At 42.2% G+C, this 21,861-nt stretch overlaps 1 protein-coding gene across 4 annotated transcripts in view; it reads right to left on the bottom strand.

Moving 5' to 3' along the window:
• ide (insulin-degrading enzyme) overlaps positions 1-21,861 on the bottom strand; it is a 165,058-nt gene that overhangs the window by 116,809 nt on the left and 26,388 nt on the right. For all 4 annotated transcript variants that reach the window (XM_068052630.1, XM_068052631.1, XM_068052629.1 and 1 more), the window contains exons 5-6: positions 12,041-12,163; positions 6,716-6,828 (exon numbers count right to left, since the gene is read on the bottom strand). In XM_068052630.1, coding sequence (XP_067908731.1) covers positions 6,716-6,828; positions 12,041-12,163 — 236 coding nt within the window. The remainder of the gene's footprint in view (positions 1-6,715; positions 6,829-12,040; positions 12,164-21,861) is intronic.

The raw sequence follows: 21,861 nt of genomic DNA, 5'->3' as shown, positions 1-21,861 counted from the left end.
CAGCTCAGAGTAAACCACGCAAGGGAAGTCCCACTAAGCTGAACGGAGGAGGATGGTGTGGCCAACTTTGTTAAAAAAGACTGCAGAAAATTTGAGAAATACAGTTAGAACATGTCCAGTATCAAAACTACTCTACTACCGTACCTTCTATGATAGCTGTAAGAACTCAACTGAAACATCATGACAAAAAGAGGCTGCCACCTTGACAGAATCTAATGTATGTGCAATTCTAATCCAAATTACATAACTGACTCAAAGTCCTCTGAAGACCTAGCATGCCACGCAGTTGTATAATCATTATTCAAGGCGACAGCACACCAGGAAAGCTTCCAGTCAACCAGGGAGAACAAATGCAGCTTGCACAGCATAAATAGCGTAAGACCATTTTTTAAAAATATAAAATGTATTGTCTCAAGATAAGGAATATAGAAAGAATGACAAACACAAGACAGCATTCAATTCAGTTCATCAAATTGTGAAAAAGTTACTTGTGCATCCCTCAACATGCTCATGATTCAGAGGCAGATGTCAGATTGCACTCTCTCCCTGGGCTGCACCCTGCTCCTTGCATGTCTGCCTAAGCATACCCACTCTCCCATTGTCCCTGTTGCTACCATTTTGTCTTTCATGCTCCTTCAAGAAACCACTTAAAAATCATTAACACATGTTCTACCAAACTATCACAAATGGAGACAGTGATAAGGCAGCAAGACAGGTAATGATGTACATATCAGAAGCTATTTCTCTAAAAACAGAAAAGGTAGGCAAGCTGTCTCAAAACCAGTAGGTACTCCTGATAAAAAGGAGGGCTTACAACATTAACACAGATGTTGGTTATGCATAGATACTAAGTTGGGAGTTCTAAGCTTGTGAATATTTGTGTAGGTTGTTCTCAACCATGCATATTGAAACCTGTCAAATTCTTGCATGCACCTAATCTGTCTATCAGCATTGGTCCAGAGTTCTGATATTCAAATATAGGTCAATTAAAACAAGTCATGTGATTGCAATCAGCCAAAGACAACTAGAAAGCAACGCCAACACCTAGAACTTTAAAAGAAAATTCACTGAGTGTGGGCATCATTGGCAAGATCAGCATGTAATGCTCAACCCTAATTGCTCTGAGAAAGTGATGGAGAGCTGCCTTTTTGACCACTGCAGTTCACATCATGAAGGTGCTTACACAATGGTCACAAATACTATTGGCCAATAAGCTGGCTAGAAGTGCACTTCTAGACATTAATATAATTTCTATTATTCCACAGCTTCCAAACAGATAATCTCAACAGTCTTTTCCACTTCATCCCAAAAAGAAAAGGAACATACGCCAAGAATTAGAGCAGTTACTAGCTTTTTCATACCCAAACTGGCAAGCATTCATTTCAAAATCCACAAGTCTTACCTCTATGAAACTTAAGAGGGTACATTAAAATGTTAGGGACCATATTCTGCACAGTATTAGTTTTACATAACTTCCGATAATCAAAAATTGTCTTTCATACAAGCATAGTACTGGGGTATCGTTAAATTTACAGAGCATAAATCTACCCTTAAAAAGTTCAGCTTTTACTGGATTTTTAAAAATTAAATACAGCCATTGACTGCACGAGAACAAAAGTGAAAAAAACTTCTTCCTCAAATACTTGATCCTAAATAATACTTCCAACCAATTAATTGAGGTCTGTGGTGAATTTATAATTGAAGTGCAAAGTACATTTCTAAAAACTGAAAAATCCAGCTCCATGGGGTTCCACATAAAATATCACGTGCAAAGAGCAGCGGAGCAGACAGCTACTAACTTGAATCATAGAATATTTCAGTACAGAATTGGATCACTTGGCTCTTCGAGTCTGTGCCATTGTTTGTCTGGACTTGAACCACCTCGTTCATTTCAAATTGCTTGCTACCTGCCCACCTGAGTATTCCCCTATTTCAAGCAACTTATTCCTTTTCCATAGTATGTACAGGCTCTGTATTGACAATAGTTGTGGCAGAAAACTCGAGGTTCTAATTATCCTATGTAATTTTTTTTTCTCCCACCATCCCAAACAAATCTTTGCACTTATCTTCGTTTGCATCTTCTGGTCTCACCAAGCAAGCCATCACCGCTTACTCACTCATAGTTTGCCAATTCCAATTTAAATATTTCTGATTACAAATGAGAGGTTGTATTTGGCAATTTTCCTTCATTAAATATGATCAAGGTCCCTTTTTATCACACTATAATATGCAAATTCCTTGACTGGTCTCTTATTCTTATATTGAGCCCAATTATACTGTCATCGCGGTTTCTTAAATGTTCCCATTCATTTTAGGTTGCCCACTTGCTCTGCTTCAGCATAACATAGCCAGCTCAAGTACTACTACCTTCCCTATTAGAGTAGTAACAAATTGAAGAAAACATGGTCTTGAACACACTGCAACCACCCCCTCTTCCCTTTCAAACATTTTCTCTCCCAAGTTTATTATTAGATAACTAAAATGTGCCATAATTATAACTCATTAATATTTGCCTCTAATTTGTCGACAAATTTCATCCTCAATTTCCTTGCCCATTTAGTGCTTTCTTATAGTGTTATTAATATGGCTGGTCCTTACCAATTCTCAGTTCAAAGCAAAAGGACTCTGTTTGAACCAATCCACCATTTACAATTTAGCGCTAGAATATTGTCTCTAATGCTGCTAACTCTCCAGTGTTCCTTTCTCTCCTATCCCTCCTGAAAGTTTATGTGATGAGTAAGCTCTTGTAAGGATCAGTGTTGGAACCCCAAAGTGTTTCTAATTTACATTAATAACTTGGGCCAGGATTTAACCATAGGCGGAGGGGAGCCGGCCACCAACTAAAACGTCAGGAACTCACTTTCACCTCGCCTGGGGATCTGACCCATATTCTGCGGCTTGCTGGGCTTCAATTGGTGTGAGGTGGGACTTCCACCCGCGTGAGGTAGGACGTCCCACCTAACAGTGCTGCCGGCCCGTTGATTGGCCACAAACTTAGTCCCAGTAGCGCCACCAGGAACGGTGGCCACTGCTGAAACTACAGTCCAGCAGGAAGAAAAGATGTCGGGGAGCCTGGAGCAAAGGCAAGTTTTGGTTGCCTCGCTGGGGATAATGGGTTAGGCCCCAGCGAGGCAAGGTTGGTTGACTTGGGGGTGGGGGGGGGGGTGCATGTTGGGGGTGGTTGAGGTAGTGGGGGCGGCCCTCCATTGGGCACAGGGTTCCCGATCAGGAGGGCACCACCATCCCCCGGACGTTAGAGCCTCCTGCTTTTGTCAGGTGGTTTCTCTCTGGTCTAGGACACCCACTTGCCATGCGTAAAATCTGCGTGGAGGCAGGCGAAGGCCCTTAAATGGGCACTTAAGGGCCTCAATTGGCCTGAGGCGGGTGGGCCATTGCTCGCCGCTGCCCCGTGTAAATAGGTCTTTCAGGATGCAACAGTCAAAATGGACCAAATGGTTTTCCTTATCTGTACCCATCTGGTGCCCTGAATAATTTTCATTTATCAGACTGCTAGGTCCAATCATTTCTGAATGCAAAATTCTTCAACAGGGAGAGGGATAGGCAGCAGCAAATGCAAATTCAGGCTATGCTTTTGGCCTCACCTTGCTAAAAACAAGTATTAACTAAGCCTGATTGATGGTGGTCACTGAGACACACAATTTCTGTACGTTAACTCTGCGAAATGAGTGAGGATTTGGGATGATGAGGGTCAAAGGGATAAAGTGTCAAGATTGTGCAGAAATATAAATTATTTAGTTTTAGAGATACAGCACTGAAACAGGCCCTTCGGCCCACCGAGTCTGTGCCAACCATCACCCATTTATACTAATCCTACACTAATTCCATATTCCTACCACATCCCCACCCGTCCCTATATTTCCCTAACACCTACCTAGACTAGGGGCAATTTATAATGGCCAATCTACCTACCAGCCTGCAAGTCTTTTGGCTTGTGGGAGGAAACCGGAGCACCCGGAGGAAACCCACGCAGACACAGGGAGAACTTGCAAACTACACAAAGGCAGTGCCCAGAATTGAACCCGGGTTGCTGGAGCTGTGAGGCTGCAGTGCTAACCACTGCGCCACTGTCTTGCAAGTATTTTCTTCTGGAGTTCTGCTAATGATGTGGCACCATAAAATCACAGAAGTTTTCAGCATAAAAGGCCACTTAGGATATCGGGGCGGCAGTGGTTAGCACCGCAGCCTCACAGCTCCAGGGACTCCGGTTCGATTCTGGGTACTGCCTGTGCGGAGTTTGCAAGTTCTCACTGTGACCGCGTGGGTTTTCGCCTGGTGCTCCGGTTTCCTCCCACAGCCAAAGACTTGCAGGTGATAGGTAAATTGGCCATTGTAAATTTCCCCTAGTATAGGTAGGTGGCAGGGAATATGGGATTACTGTCGGGTTAGTATAAATGGGTGGTTGTTGGTCGGCACAGACCGAAGGGCCTGTTTGTGCTGTATCTCTAAATCAAAAAAATATAAATATCTGCACCAGTTCTTTGCTGAATTAAATCAAAAATTAATCCTACTGCCCTTCTAATCACTCCATAGTCCTGAACATTTCTCTTAATTCAAATATTTATCCAATTTTCCTTAAAAGGGACTTGAATTCTGCTTTGTCCATGCTTTGCAGAACATTGCATGTTCCATCAACTTGCAGTTCGGAGAAACTTCTTTAAAATAATCACTGAGGGAGACGAAAGGTAAACTAAATGCTTAGTTACTAACTCCCAAAACCCGAGGAAATCAGTCTTCTCCTATTCACCCAATCAACACCTTTCAATTTTTAAAAACCTCTATTAAGTATCCTAAGTCTCTGCTCTCGTGGAAACAGCCCCTATATCTCAAATCTTTCCTCATAATCATAGTTTCCTATGCCTGGCATCATCTTCATATATCTACACTGTACATGTTCTATGGCTTTAATGTCCGTTCCATAATAGACCGCACAAAGTACTTGATCTGGTATCCAATTAATGTCTTTACAAACTTATTATTTCTTGAGACTTTGCTGAGTCATACACCCAACATATTACTGGCTTGTTTTTAAACAGCTATGTCTATCTGCACTCTCACTTTCTGGGAATGAACAGTATTCACAGGCTTCTTGTTCGACACCTTATCAAACGCCTTGTGAAAATCCGTGCACACCACATAAAACTGCATTTCCTTTATTTATCCAATCAGACACTGCTTCAAAAAAAAACTCAATTAAATTTGTCAAAAAGCATACGGAGGAAATTTCCCCCCAAAATGACTGAATTCATATCACATACCAAACAATACTTCCATTCTATGATTGAATTTTTAAAAAAGAATTTTGACAATATAACTGCAATACAGGAATTGCAAATCTTAACACAGCAGAACAGGTTTTCAGAATTTTGTACATACCACTTTAAAAATATAGGCAGCTGCAATGCCAAACTAGTACACCACCTCTAGGTCGTAAAAGTGCCGGAAATGCATGATCAAAAAGTGTCCAAGCAGGCAATTTCTCAAACATCAGTGCATTATTTCTCCATTTAGCACTAAGGGGGGTATTTTATGTTCTCCCCACCCCGGTGAGTTTGGAGGCAGGGAGAGCATATAAGTTGGGTGGGATTTCCCCTGCCACCTTCCCACCTCCACCCCAATTAAGTCCGTGGCAGGAAGGTCCTTGGACAGCCTTTCCAACCCGCTGCCAATTGAGGCCTTTAAGTGGGCAATTAATGCACAACCAAGAGCTTCATCCTATCGCCGATATTAGGCCAGCAGCTGACTGGTCTGCCCCCACAAACTCGTGTGGGTTACTTGCCGGCTGTGCTGTGGGTGGGGTGACCTTGTTAAAAGGCATTTGGTGCCTGATCAAGAGACCTGGCATCGGGAAGTGGGTGGGGGGGGGGGGGGGGTTCACTGAGAGCAACCTCCCTTGCCCTTGCTGCTGACCCCTCTACACCCACTCCCTGTAAAACCCCTCCCGCACTGACTCACCTGCAGCTTGTATCCCTCATCTCTGGTGGGCCCATTACTGGCAGCAGCAACTGCCTTCATGGTTGCACTACTCAGTGAAAGAGCTGCTGACCTCGGATTGGCTGGCAGGTCTCAGTAGGGGGGTGGCTCCAGTCACTGGAGTCCTTAATCCCAGGGAAGGCCTGCCGCTATCCACTTAAGTGCCTAATTGGCACGTAATAAAGCAGGCCTTCCCCAGAGCAGGCGATGTGGGCTCTCGCTGGCTCTTCAGCTGGCAGCCAAGATCCTTGCATAAAATCCCCCCTCAAGTGTGCAGCCATAGGTTCTACACAACACAATGCAAGTGTTGAGGGTATAAGTAGCAACTTTACAGCCATTCTTAAAATGTTGAATTTCTATCCATCTATATATCTCGAATAATCATTCATACTAGATTCCTAGTTATAAGTACTGGCAGGGCTTTCACCAACACATTTTCTGTTAAAATTGTCACGCTTTCGCAGAAGTAACACCCTTTTTTCCTTGAAACTTTGCAGTTCTCCACTAAGAAAAAAATTACACCCAATTTATTTATTTTTTCAACTACAATATTAAAAGCGCTACTCAACAAGAGCACAGCTTCTGTCAATCAACAAATTACAGAATTCCGCGGAATAAATTGAAAAATGCCCTCGTCTGTTCAGACCTGCAAAACTTGTTGATTGGAATTTATTTTCGTACAAATAACTTGTTTATTTACTTATGACAGGGAGAATAAAACTACCTTCAGGTGTTCTTCCTGGAAAGGATGCTCAGTGTATTCAGGGACAGGGACAAATTTGTTCTCCACCTCAGCGAACAGCTTTACCACCAGGTCAGTCAGCTCATCCAGGGATTCTAGAACCAATATAGATCACAATAAATCACAGTTACACTGCTAACATGAAGCTCCATGTCCCATCATGTGACAACTGCTATAAAAATCCAGGTCAGCTGCAGACATATTGTTTAGCTTTAACCTTCCATTTTAAAGCTTGCTTATTCTTAGTAGAAAAGATAAAACCAGAGAGAGCGGGAGAAGCTTTAAACAAAAAAACCTACTTCTCCTAAGTTATTAGAGTTTCCCAGTATCTCAGTTGAGCCAGCCTGAAGCCATACTTCTCACTACTTGGTAGTGAGCTGCTCGATCACACTCCCCTATCAGTGACATCACTAGAGCAACCCAGCAGGAAGGAAAGGCCTGATCCAAGTGGGCACAAGAAACTGAAATGTTAGACAAGCACTAAAGTAAAATCTGAGTATCACCTTACTGTATGTTTGGGGAAGGGGATGTTTTTTGAATAAAAAAGTACTCTTTCTAAACTTACTTTTCACTTCAAATGTGACTACTTGTACTTTTATACGGTTAGTGGTCTTTTCTTCTCAACCCCCACCCCAAGTAAAAATTTGCACATTATGGCAGTACTGATTAAGCAAAAAAACCTCAAAACCAGTGCAAGATCTACCAGAAGTAACTCTGAACCTGCATGACAACATTCAAAAGGATTCCTTGACAGCCAAGTTCCAATGCTATTTTTCTCAATGATGGCAGTTTCACTGGTTCCCAGCCAGACCCCAAAAGATGGACATCACAGCAACAAAAAGCATTTTTGTTCTGCTTTGCAGGAGATGGCAAGAAATGAAGTTTTAAAAAATTCTTTTACAGTATCCTGTTATAAGTTTTAACAAACTCTTCCCAATGGGATTCGTCTCTTCTGAAGCAGGGAAAATAACTAGCTGTCATTGGAAATAGCTGAACCATAGGTGCATAAAAGGGACTTAAAATATTACTTGGGTTTCTGAATCCATACGGTTTCTTCAATTCAAAAATGAAATGCAAATAAAAAAAAACCTTAATTCAATTAATTATTGTATCAATTGAAAATACTGATTTGCTCCAAAATATAAAACCAGATTTTTTTTTTTGTTAGAAAGGACAATAAGCTAGATAGCTCCAGTATCAAAACTAATCCTCTTTGTGTTGCTCATATCAGTGGCATTTTCCTGAAGAGCTGGCAATCTTAAAATGTAAAATAGAAACAGAAAGTGCTCCTCTCTATATAGGAATATCGTAGACCGTTCAACCCAATGTGCTTGCCAGTTTTTTGCTACAATCCAAAACAACTCCCATTGTACCACTCTCTCGAAAGAGCCCCATATCTTCTTTTCCCTTAAAAGATGCAATGGTCTCCACTTCAACTACTCCATGCTCCAACAACTCTGATTTATACAGCACCTTTAACATAGTAAAACATCCCAAGGCACTTCACTGCAGCATTATCAAACAAAGTCACACAAGGAGATGTGAGGGCAGATGACCAAAAGCTTAGGCAAACAGGTATGTTTTAAGAAGCATCTTAAAAAGGAGGAAAACTTCAGGGAGGTCGAGTGAGAGAATTCCCAAGCTTAGGGCAGCTGAAGGCATAGACATCAATGGGGGGGGGGGGGGGGGAAGTCATTAAAATCAGGAATTTGCAACAGATTAAATTGAAGGAGCGCATTTAACTCGGAGGACGTTACAGAGATAGGGAGGAGCAAGGTCATGGAGGGATGTGCAAACTAGGATGAGAATTTTACAATCAGGACGTTACAGGACAGGAAGCCAAAGTCAGCGAGCACATGGGTGGATGGGCGAACAGGACTTGCTGAGAGTTAGGACGCAGGCAGCAGAGCTTCGGATGAGCTCAAAGTCTATGTAGCTTGGAAGTTGGGAGGCCAACAGGAAAGTACTTGGAACAGTCAATGCCATTTACAACAAGTGTAAAAATATTTGTCCCGAGTTCACTCTTCAGGTGATATGACCCCTCATTACAAGAAGGAATAGTTTTTCCTTTATTCATTCCATCAAAAATCTTAACATTTTAAAACCCACATCAAATCTCCTCTTAACTTTATCTACTCTGATGTACAACTGCAGAAATTAAAATTTGCATTAATCTTCCACATGGCCTACGGACAGTAAATATATTTTACTTGCACCAAGAACTTGATGGAATCAGGTAACATTCTTGCTTGCTGTAAATTAGCAGTGCTAGAGATCTCAAATCTATCACCACTCCCTATTGCAGAACCATAAATATTCAGCAGTTGATTTCCTTCTCAGGTAGTACCTTAATCGAATGTTAACCTCTGATTGGTGTTCCAAAAGCAATGTTAAAAATACATTATAAGATCAAAATACTAACATATGACTTTTGTCCACACCCTCAACCTAGAAAAGAGCAACCCTGTGCTGGAATTCTTCAGATGTAGTGATAAAATATCAAAGAAGAAATTATTTTTCAAAATGTCAACTTTCTTTACAGGTTCCTTAATCCAGATAGCTAGCTTTCTTTGCACTGTCGAATGATGTGTTATCTAGCAATAATCTAAATAATAAAAAAGGGATTTCATAACCTATATCAAAAGCAATATACTGCAGATGCTGAAAAACTGAAATAAAAACAGAAAGTGCCTGAAATTCTCAGCAGGTCTGGCAACATCTGTGGGGGAAAACAGAATTAATGTTTCAGGTCTGTGACCTTTGAACAGGACTGGCAAAAGTTAGAAATGGAATAGGCTTTGAGCAAGTGAAAAGGGGGAGGGGTGGGGGAAGACGAACCAAAGGGAAGGTGTGTGATAGGCTGGCGGGCAGGAGAGATTAAATGACAGCAATGTCACGGAACAACTGGCAAAGGGAATGCTAATAGTTGCAGACGTCTTTAAAGTGGAGACGTGGACGGCCGGTGGGTCTGATACCAGTGGCGAGCTCGCTGGACAATGTGTCCTTGGGGATCCTACCATCTTCCATGCGGCTCACATGGCCAAGCCATCTCAAGCGCCGCTGACTCAGTAGGGTGTAAAAGCTGGGGATGTTGGCTGCCTCGAGGACGTCGGTGTTGGAGATACGGTCCTGCCACCTGATGCCAAGGATTCTCCAGAGGCAGCGAAGATGGAATGAATTGAGACATGGATTGGCTGACATACGCTGTCCAGGCCTCACCGCCGTAGAGCAAGGTACTGAGGACACAGGCTTGATACACTCGGACTTTTGTGTTCCGTGTCAGTGCGCCATTTTCCCACACTCTCTTGGCCAGTCTGGACATAGCAGTGGAAGCCTTTCCCATGCGCTTGTTGATTTCTGCATCGAGACAGAGGTTACTGGTGATAGTTGAGCATAGGTAGGTGAACTCTTGAACCACTTCCAGAGTCTGGTCGCCGATATTGATGGATGGGACATTTCTGATGTCCTGTCCCATGATGCTCGTTTTCTTGAGGCTGATAGTTAGGCCAAATTCGTTGCAGGCAGCCGCAAACCTGTCGATGAGATTTTGCAGACACTCTTCAGTGTGAGATGTTAATGCAGCATCATCAGCAAAGAGGAGTTCCCTGATGAGGACTTTCCGTACTTTGGTCTTCGCTCTAAGACGGGCAAGGTTGAACAACCTGCCACCTGATCTTGTGTGGAGGAAAATTCCTTCTTCTGAAGACTTGAACGCATGTGAGAGCAGCAGGGAGAAGATCATCCCAAACAGTGTAGGTGCGAGAACACAGCCCTGTTTCATGCCACTCAGGATAGGAAAAAAGGGTCTGATGAGGCACCGCTATGCTGAACTGTGCCTTTCATATTGTCATGGAATGAGGTGATGATACTTAGTAGCTTTGGTGGACATCCAATCTTTTCTAGTAGTCTGAAGAGACCACGTCTGCTGATGAGGTCAAAGGCTTTGCTGAGATGAATGAAAGCAACGTAGAGCGGCATCTGTTGTTCGCGGCATTTCTCCTGTAGCTGATAAAGGGAGAACAGCAGGTCAATGGTCGATCTCTCTGTTCGAAAGCCACACTGTGCCTGAGGGTAGACACGCTCGGCCAGCTTCTGCAGCCTGTTTAAAGCGACTCTAGCGAAGACTTTCCCCATTATGCTGAGCAGGGAGATTCCACGGTAGTTGTTGCAGTCACCGCGGTCACCTTGGTTTTTATAGAGGGTGATGATATTGGCATCGCGCATGTCCTGTGGTACTGCTCCTTCATCCCAGCACAGGCAAAGCAGTTCGTAGAGTGCTGAGTATAGCAGGCTTAGCACTCTTAATTATTTCAGGGGTAATGCCGTCCTTCCCAGGGGCTTTTAGTTGTAGTTGTAGTAAAAGACAAATCACGAGTCCAGATAGTGCAACAATCTCAGCATGACTGACATTTTTAAATTTTTATTTTATTTTATTTTTTTAAACCTTGCGCCCGTCTTAAACTTGTTTTTCATGTTTTTGCTTTCGGACGGAGCTGTTCATTATTCTACCATTAACACTCTCTCTGGACTCATGCTTTGTCTTTTACTACAACTATTAGTACTCCCTTTGCCATTTGTTCCATGATATTGCTGGTCATTTAATCTCTCCTACCCTCCGCCCTATCACAGACCTTCCCTTTGGTTCTTCTTCCCCCACCCTTTCACTTGCTCAAAGCCCATTATATTTCTAGCATTTGCCAGTTCTGATGAAAGGTCACAGACCAACGTTAATTCTGTTTCTCTCTCCACAGATGCTACCAGATCTGCTGTGTATTTCCAGCACTTTATTCTTATCTCATAAAACCTAGATAACCAAGGTCCACGTGTCTCTTGACAGAAATGAAGGAAGACCTTGCAACTTTACTGATCAGCAATCTCATCAACTGGGTTACCTACATACACCAATTACTACCAATTATGCTATGAATAGTTCAACAGTACAGTGACATGTTTAGTATTTCAAAATGTTTTTGCAGGGTAACAGATAAAATGCAAGATCAAGAATTACACATTAGCACCAGTTTTACCCAATACAGGAAAATAAAAGCAAAATACTGCGGATGCTGGAAATCTGAAATAAAAACAAGAAATGCTGGCATCACTCAGCAGGTCTGGCAGCATCTGTGGAAAGAGAAGCAGAGTTAACGTTTCAAGTCAGTGACCCTTCATCGGAACTGGATGAAGTTCCAGTTCCGATGAAGGGTCACTGACCCGAAACGTTAACTCTGCTTCTCTTTCCACAGATGCTGCCAGCCCTGCTGAGTGATTCCAGCATTTCTTGTTTTTATTACCCAATACAGTACTTGCCTCTCCCTAGGACACAGAGAGCCATCAGATTTGATGAATAGTTGGTTGAGTGGAACTTAAGGAGCTCTTGTCGTACATCCATGCCCATCTCTGCTGGCCTAGTTTCCAAGGTGAACTTGTTACCTAATATTGAAAATAAAGAGGTAGTTTTAGGCAGCATGATAAATTAGCTCACTGCTCAACCTGTGCTCTATTTTTATATGAAGCTCGCTATTGTTTTCTCAGAGTACACGTCAACATCTGATTTCACATGTGAAAAAGATTTGCGGAATTCCAAAAAGAGGGAAGGCTGCAGCAACAGGTTTGCAGCTAAGAACTCTATCAACATTACAATTTCAGACTACATGAGGGACTGTTCTTACATAATGCTCTTTTAGGACTCATAGTTCAAAGTAACTAAATTTCTCTGTACAGTAGTGATTTTTCCCAATAGGACTCAATTTAGAACAAAATACTGTAGATGCTGGAAATCTGAAATAAAAAACAGAAAATGCAGGTCTGACAGCATCTGTAGAACAGAAACAGAGTTAACGTTTCAGGTCAATGACTTTTCATCAGAACTGACTAACTCCCACAGTGCAGCACACCCTCAGTACTGCACTGAGTGTCAGCCTTGATTTTTCTGTTCAAGTCACTGAGTGGGACTTCAGCCCACAACCTTCTGCCTCAGATTCAAGAGTGCTACCAACTGAGCCACAGTTAACAGTGTTAAAAGGCAAAAGTAAAGCAAGGTATTGCTATTTCAAGGAAACACAATTTTACATTAAGATGGCATGAAATCAGGGTGTAAGTAACATTGCAAAAAAAAAAGCCAGTTATTTTTGCATAGAATACAGCTATTAACTTGAAATCCAGACCACTGATGCTGAACTTCCAATAAGTTTTGAATTCGCAGGAAATGCAGGTCAGAGAACTGGAGCTGGAATGCTGCCATCAGATCTCCAATCCGTTTTTCCTTTGAGTGCGGCTACCCACGGAGTTTTTTTTAATTCGTTCATGGGATGTGGGCATCACTGGCTAGGCCAGCATTTATTGCCCATCCCGAATTGCTCGAGAAGGTGGTGGTGAGCTGCCTTCTTGAACCGCTGGGGTAGGTGCACCAACAGTGCTGTTCAGAGGGGAGTTCCAGGATTTTGAGCCAACAACAATGAAGGAAGGTCAATATAGTTCCAAGTCAGGATGGTGTGTGGCTTGGAGGGAAACTTGCAGGTGGTGGTGTTCCCATGCATCTGCTGCCCTTGTCCTTCTAGGTGATAAAGGCCGTGGATTTGGAAGGTGCTGTCGAAGTTGCTGCAGTGCATCTTGTAGATTGGACACACTTGCCATTTGCATCAGTGGTGGAGGCAATGAATGGTTCTGGATGGGGTGACCATCAAGCAGGCTGCTTTGTCCTGGATGGTGTTGAGCTTCTTGAGTGTTGTTGGAGCTGCACCCATCCAGGCAAGTGGAGAGTATTCCATCACATTCCTGACTTGTAGATGGTGGACAGGCTTTGTGGAATCAGGAGGTGAGTTACTCACCACAGGATTCCTAGCCTCTGACCTGCTCTTGTAGCCACAGTATTTATATGGCTACTGCAGTTCAGTTTCTGACTCCAGAATGCAGTGCAATTTTATTCAAATGTACCCTGATAATACAAGGTACATGTCATACTAAAAATATTACTGCAGTATTGAGCTGCTTCCAAATGCACAAGGTAGCAGCATTGAACCACTCCAAATTTAATTTCTTTTAGTTATCTTAGGTTTGAGGTCACATCAAGTGGGTGATGTCAAGCAGGCCAATAGTGCATCAGTTTTTCTGAACAGTATATTTTGCCAAGGACTATACATGCATGAAATGTCTTTTCATCCAACTGTCTCTTCAGCCAGAAACATAACAATCAGACCAAGAAAAGTTGCATAGTCTGCTCCAGCACCAGTCCATGGCATAACTTTTAGAGACAGAATACACAGCAAAAATCAAGGTCATTCAGCCCAACTGGTCTATGCTCCAAACAAGCCTCTGCACACCACAGTTCCAAGAATGAATGTCACACTCATTAAATTGGAAAAGTAAACAGGTAGTGAGCAGTTGCTATGTTGGTCACTACAAACTGAAAATTTGGTGTAGTACATGTTACAATGGGTGTTGCCTCACGCCTCTGTAGCTCAAATCGGTTAGCACGTTCACTGAAAGGTTAGTGGTTTCAGTCTGACGAGGGACGATGGCTTTAACTGATTTTTGACTTCAGAATTCATTGCCTCACAGGTCCAGGTTTCCAATGTATATTTTACATATAATTTACAGCACAAAAAAAAAGAGGTCATTTGGTCCAACCAGTCCATGCTGATGTTTATGATCCACCTGAGCTGCCTCACATCCGAATTCATCTAATCTTATTTACATTTCCTTTTATTTCTTTCTCCCTCATTTTCTATCCAGCTTACCCTTTAAATGCATCTGTACTATTCACCTCAACAACTCCTTGCGGCAACAAGTTCCACAATCTAATCACTCACCGAGTGAAGACGTTTCTCCTGAAATCCCTAATGGATTTATGAGTGATTATTTTATATTTATAATCCTTAGTTTTGGACACTACCTCATGTGGAACCAACTTCTCTACATTAACCCGATCAAACCTCTTGATAATTTTGAGGATCTGAGGTGACCCACTTGTCTCTTTTCTGGAGAAAAGAGCCCCAGCCAATTCAGTCTTACCTAATAGTTTCAATCTCATATCATCCCAGTAAACCTTTTTTGTACCTTTGCCAGTGCCTCTATATTCTTTTAATAATATGGAGACCAGAACTGTGCATGCGTGGAATAACCAAGGCTCCATAAAAGTTGAACAAGGATGACATTGGAGGGGTAACCTTACTTCTAAAAATCAAGATGTAGAATCCGTTTGGGCAGAGACAAGAAACAGTAAAAAAGGTAGGAAGTCACTTGCAGGAGTAGCTTATAGGCCCCTCTCCAACAGTAACCACATTGTAGGACGGGGTATACAGGAAGAAATAATGGGGGTTGTTGAGAAAGGTACGATGATGATCATGGGTGATTTTAATCTACAGATAGACTGGATGCATCAGATTGGCAAAGATAGCCTGGAAGAGGAGTTCATGGAGTATTTTCGGGACAGTTTCTTAAAGCAGCACGTTCTACAGCCCAGATAGCAGGTTACTCTAGATCTTGTAATGTGTAACGAGACAGGATTAATTAATGATGTCATAGTAAAGGCACTGCTAGGTAGCAGCCATCACAACATGATACAATTTCACAATCAGTTTGAGGGTGAGAAGAGTGGATCTATGATAAGTTTTTTAAACTTAAATAAAGGTAATTATGAGGGTTTGAAGACAGAGCTGGCTAAAGTAAACCGGGAAAACAGGTTACGGGATAGGTCAGTTGAGATGCAGTGGCAGACATTTAAGGAGATATTTCATAATACCCAAAGATACATTCCAATGAGAAAGACTCTAGAAGGACACACCATCAATGGATAACTAAGGAAGTTAAAGATAGTATCAAATTGAAAGAAAAAGCATACAATTCAGAAGACTGGGCAGAATATTAAAAAAGCGAAGAATGACATCGAATGAGAGAGAAATTACAAGTACGAGAGAAAGCTAGCTAGAAATGTTGGCCCTTTGGAGTGTTAATAATGGAAAATAAGGAAATGGTGGAGGAATTGAACTGATTTTTTGCATTGGTCTTTACTGTAGGAGGATAGAAACAACATCCCAGAAATAATTGTGAATCAAGAGTTGCAAGGGAAGGAGGAACTTAAAACAATTACCATCACCAGAGAAAGGATAGTGAGAAAATTATTAGAACTAAAAGCTGACAAATCCCCAGGTCCGGATGGACTTCATCCTAGGGTCTTAAAAATGGCTGCTGAGATAGAGGATGCATTGTTTTAATTTTCCAAAATTCCCTAGATTCTGGAAAAGACCCCATCAGATTGGAAAATAGCCAGTGTAACTCCACTATTCAAGAAAGCAGGAAACCACAGGCCAGTTAGCTTAACATGTCATAGGGAAAATGCTGAAATCTATTAAAGGAGGTGATAGCAGGTCATTTTAAAAATCTCAATGCAATCAGGCAGAACCAACGTGGTTTTATAGAACATAGAACAGTACAGCACAGTACAGGCCCTTCGGCCCACGATGTTGTGCCGAACCTTTAACCTACTCTAGGATCAAACTACCTACATACCCTTCATACTACGCCCTTTCCACCCTGGGAAAAAAGTCTCTGGCTATCCACTCTATCTATGCCAAAGGGAAATCGTGTTACTACCTCAAAGAACTCTGATAAATTAGTGTAACAAACAACATGGATAAAGGGGAACCTGTAGATGTGGTGTACTTGGATTTCCAAGGTGCCACATCAAAAGGCTATTTTGTTTAGTAACAGCTCATGGTATAGGGGGTAACATATTAGCATGGATAGAGGATTGGTTAGCTAACAGAAAACAGAGAGTACGCATATGTGGGTCATTTTCAGGTTGGCAAACTAGAACTAGTGGAGTGTCACAAGGACCAGTGCTGGGGCCTCAACTATTTACAATCTAGATCAACGACTTGGATGAAGGACAAAATGTACGGTTGCTAAATTTGCTGATAGGTGGAAGAAAATAGCTGTAAAGAGGACATAAGGAGTCTACAAAGAGATATAGATAGGTTAAGTGTGTGGGTAAAGATTCGGTAGATGGAGTATAATGTGGGAAAGTGTGAACTTGTCCAACAAGCTATCCTCCATTAATGTCAGAAGCGGGGATGTTCGCTGATGATTGCACAGCTTTCAGCACATTCGCGACTCCTCAAATACTGAAGCAGTCCATGCCCGCATGCAGCAAGACCTGGACAACATTCAGGCTTAAGCTGATAAGTGGCAAGTAACATTCATGTCACACAAGTGCCAGGCAATGACCATCTACAATGAGAGAATCTAACCATCTCTCCTTGACATGCAATAGCATTACCATTGCTCAATGCCCCACTAACATCCTGGAGGTTACCACTGACCAGAAACTGAACTGGAGAAGCCACATAAATGCTATGGTTACAAGGGCAAGTCACAGGCTGGGAATTCTGCACCTCCTGTCTCCCCAATGACTGTCCACCATATACAAGGCACAAGTCAAGAATGTGATGGAATACTCTCCTCTTGCCTGGATGAGTGCAGCTCCAACACGCTCTAAGCCATCCAGGACAAAGCAGCCCACTTTGACTGGCACCCCATCCACCACCTTAAACATTCAACTCCCTCCACCACCTGCACACAGTTGCAGTGTGTACCATATACAAGGTGCACTGCAGCAACTCACCAAGCCTCCTTCAACGACACCTTCCAAACCCCCATCTTCTATCAACAAGGATAAGGGCAGCAGATGCGTGGGAAGACCACCACTTGCCACACATCATCCGGACTTGGAATTATATCACTGTTCCTTCACTAACACTAGATTAAAGACATGGAACTCTCTTCCTAACACTGTGGGTGTACCTACACTGCACAGATTGCAGTGGTTCAAGAAGGTGGCTCATCACCACCTTCTCAAGGGCAATTAGGGATGGTAACAAAAGCTGGCCTTGCCAGTGACACGCTCATCCCATAAATGAATTTAAAAAGCACACATCCCGTTTCCTATAAAAATGTGATAGCCTATTGTGGTACAACATTCTCTTTTCTTCCATGAAATGAAAATATTCCAACTGAGGGAGTGCTGCACTGTCAGAGATGCTGTCTTTCACATGAAATGTTAAACTGAGGCCCCATCTGTCAGCTGTAGGAATAAAAGATCCCATGGCACTATTTCAAAGAAAAGCAGAAGAGTTATTCCTGATGTGTGCCCTAGCCAATATCAAATCGTACGATAAAAACAATTATCTGGTCATTATCACAGTGCTGTTTTGTAGGTACTTGCTCTGTGCAAATGGTCTGCCACATTTCCTACATGACAACCTTGCCTATATTTCAAAAGTACCTCATTGGCTGTAAAGCGCTTTGGGATGGCCAGTGGTCCTGAAAGGCAGCACAGTGGTTAGCACCGCAGCCTCACAGCTCCAGCGACCCGGGTTCAATTCTGGGTACTGCCTGTGCGGAGTTTGCAAGTTCTCCCTGTGACCTTGTTTTCGCTGGGTGCTCCGGTTTCCTCCCACAGCCAAAGACTTACAGGTGATAGGTAAATTGGCCATTGTAAATTGCCCTTAGTATAGGTAGGTGGTAGGGGAATATAGGGACAGGTGGGGATGTGGTAGGAATATGGGACGACTGTAGGGTTAGTATAAATGGGTGGTTGATGGTCGACACAGACTCGGTGGGCCGAAGGGCCTGTTTCAGTGCTGTATCTCTAAATAATAAATAAATGCATGTCTTTCTTCCCTCCTTCTAGTGATGAAGCTGATCCTATATTGCTTCAGACAGGCTTTCATTTTTCAAACTTTTCTTCATAACTAACTTATGACAGGAACCTTGAAAGGTTGATGGTTACAGAAATAATAAACTATATTCTTTGGCATCAAAAAGGTTGAGCTTAGTTTTATTTGTATAACTGACCACTAAAACACGCATAAACTTGCTTCGTAGCTTGGGTCCTGGAGCATGGTTTTGAAGTTTATTGGAGTTCCACAGAAACCTAAATGGGAGTGATTCACCCATCTCTATAATAGGTAACATAATATAGCAAATTTCCTGGCACTAACATGTTATAGCTTTGCATGTGTCCATCATACACCTTACTAACACTAGTTTCAAAGACAATTTACTTAACACCTTTAAGAAAAATTGTTACATTTTCCCAAACCGCCTATTAATAATGTACATAACATTTCCTTCCTCTCCTATCCACAATGGATTTGTAGTTGCACTTTCCCACTGTTCAGTTTCTAAAGACTAACATCTTGGAAAAAAAATTCATTATCCATAATTTTAACTTCAACTTACTGATGGCAGCCACAAATGGCAGGGGTCAGCATCCCATCAGCAAATATTAATACTTCTCACTGTTGAAAAGAAAATTTTCATCCTAAGCAACACTGCAGTAAGAGGCAGTAAAAGGATGGGTGGGACCAATTAGGAACCCAAAAAGGAGATCTACTCATGGAGCGAGAGGGCGTGGCCGTCTTCACCAAGGAAGATGCTGCCCAAGTGTTATGAACGCTGGACGTTTTAAAAACTGATTTTTTTTTTTAAAGTTTAAGATGGAGTCAGAAGTCAAGTGGCCTTGCATCCACTGTGGTTAACAAGACAGGAATCTTGGTTACCAGGACATCAGAAAACACAAGATGAAAGATATTTCTGAAAAACAGAAACTGTAGGGGTACAACATCTGAAGAACAATGGGTTTCACCCTCCCAGACTTTCAGCTAGTAAACAAGGGGTCGTGATTGAGGATATAAGCATGAGTCGTAGCTACAAACACGTGGAAACAATGGAAAGCCCAGGTGACACTGCTGTAGCCAGACTTGAGGACCTTGCATATTGGAAAAGGACAAATGGGCTATTGACTTTTGATTGCAGATAAATTAAGCAGATTTTCAGAAGGCAGACAGGCTGCACAAAGAACACCAGCAATGGTAGCCTCAGAGCAGACTGTAAGGAAAATAACCAGCAGTGGCAGCGGGGGAGGGCGAAAAAGAGGAGCGTGAGAGAAAAAATGGGGGGGGGGTGGAGGGGCAGTGAATGGTTGTTTATCAGACTGGAGGGAGGTATGCTGTGGAGTTCCCCAGGGGTTGGTACAAGGACCTTTGCTTTTCTTGATCTATATTAGTGACTTGGGGCACAATTTCAAAGTTTGCAGACGACACAAAACTTGCAAGTATTGTGAATTGAGGAAGACAGTGATAAGTTCAAGAGGACATAGGCTGGTGGAATGAGCAGTCACATGGCAAATAAAATTTAATGTGAAGTAATTCATTTGGTTTAGAACGAGGAGTGACAATATAAACTAAACGGTACAATTCTAAATGGGGATGCAGGAACAAAGGGATGGAGCGGGGGGGGGGGGGGGGGGGTGCGGGGGTGGTGTACGTGCACAAATCATTGGAAGCTGGCAGGGCAGGTTGAGAAAGGGGTTAAAAAGGCATACAGGATCCTAGGCTTTATAAATAGAGGCATAGAGTAGAAAAGCAAGGTCAAGCTTTATAAAAACACAAGTTTGGCCTCAACAAGAGTATCGTGTCCAATTCTGGGCACCACAGCTTAGGAAGGATGTGAAGGCATTTTCGAGTATGCAGAAAAGATTTACCAGAACAGTTCCATGGATGAGGGATGTCAGTTACGGGCATAGTTTGGAGAAGCTGCAGTTGTTCTCCTTAAAAAGATTGAAGGGAGACTTGATAAACAGATTCAATGCAGAATAAATAGATAGAGAGAAACTGTTCCCATTGATGGAAGGGCCAAGAACCAAAGGACACAGATTTAAGGTGAATGGCAAAAGAACCAAAGGCAACATTAGGAAAAACAAAGGCAGTGAGTGATTACGATCTGGAACGCACTGTCTTCGAGGATGGTGGAGGAACATTCAATCGTGGCTTTCAAAAGGGTATTGGCTAAGAACCCAAAAGGAATAAAATTGCAAGGTTATGGAGAAAGGGTGGGAAGCAGGACGAGCTAAACTGCTCTTAGAGAGCTGGCACGGACTCAATGAGTCAAATAGCCTCCTTAGGTGCTGTTAACTATTCTTTGATTGTAACTTTTACTTACTGGCTTTAAGTGGATAGAACACAGAATGTGGCATAGAAACAAAAAAATCTGCAAACACTCAGGTAGAATGTGGAGAGGAAGGTAGGGTTAAAGTTGCAGGTCCTGTCGAAAGGTCACCAACCTGAAGTGTTAACCTTTTCTTCACTCAACAGATACTAGCTTGCCTGCTGAGTGCAGCATTTTCAATTATTTCAGATATCCAGTAAGTTGAAGTATTTTGCTTTTTGTTGAACTGAAAGTTTGTTTTTATCCCCAACTTCCACTCACATCTTGAAGATATTTGAAAATGCCCTGCTCACTGGTCATGCGAGATGGATTGTCATGATACATTCACAGCATTGTAGTACCAGTTTCTGGTGCCAACTTCTTGTGTTCAAACCGTGTGAATTTTCAAAGAGCAGTATTATAGTGCCTGCACATTGTTAGCTTTGCTATATACCTACCAAATTTAACTAATTATTTAATTGCTCTCTGGGTTCAGTCAATGGAATATTTGAGTCAGTCAATCAGCAAGGTTAACGTAACACTTCTGAGGTAATTACAACTTTTTTTGTCTTGATGTTTAAGGTGCAATGTTGCAGACAGACTACAGCCAACAATTTTAACTATAAAAGAGACAAATGAACAGTATTTCATTTGCACAACAGAGATGCACTAACATTGTACATTACATCGTTAGTACAAGACAATGTGAATTTGTTTAAATAAATCATTAATTTTTGTTACAAGTATTTGCAATGAAACAACATTCCAAGGCAGAAACAAAACTAGTATTAACACAATAATTATGATACTACATTTAAAAGTATAAAAATCTTACCTATGTATTTATTTAGGTCAAAGAAATATAGTCAACAACAACTTGCATTTATATAGCATCTTTACAGACAGAGGCAAAAAAGCTTAGGGAGGGAACGCCAGAACTTTTGGGCCTTTGCAGTCATGCCTTCAGCTGCCAAAGGTGGAGTTATTAAAATCAGGGATGCACAAGGAGCCAGAACTGGAACAGCAGAGATACCTCAGAGGCTTGTAGGACTGGAGAAGGCTACAGAGATAGGGAGAGTCAAGGCCATAGGGGAGTTTAAAAACAAGGACAAGAATTTTTACATTGGAGACACTGACAGACA

The sequence above is a fragment of the Heterodontus francisci genome, chromosome 20 (assembly GCF_036365525.1).
Source record: "Heterodontus francisci isolate sHetFra1 chromosome 20, sHetFra1.hap1, whole genome shotgun sequence".
In the NCBI taxonomy this organism is placed as follows: Eukaryota; Metazoa; Chordata; class Chondrichthyes; order Heterodontiformes; family Heterodontidae; genus Heterodontus; species Heterodontus francisci.
The sequence above is the reverse complement of the archived record's forward strand: the minus strand, read 5'-3'. Positions and strand labels throughout refer to the sequence as shown.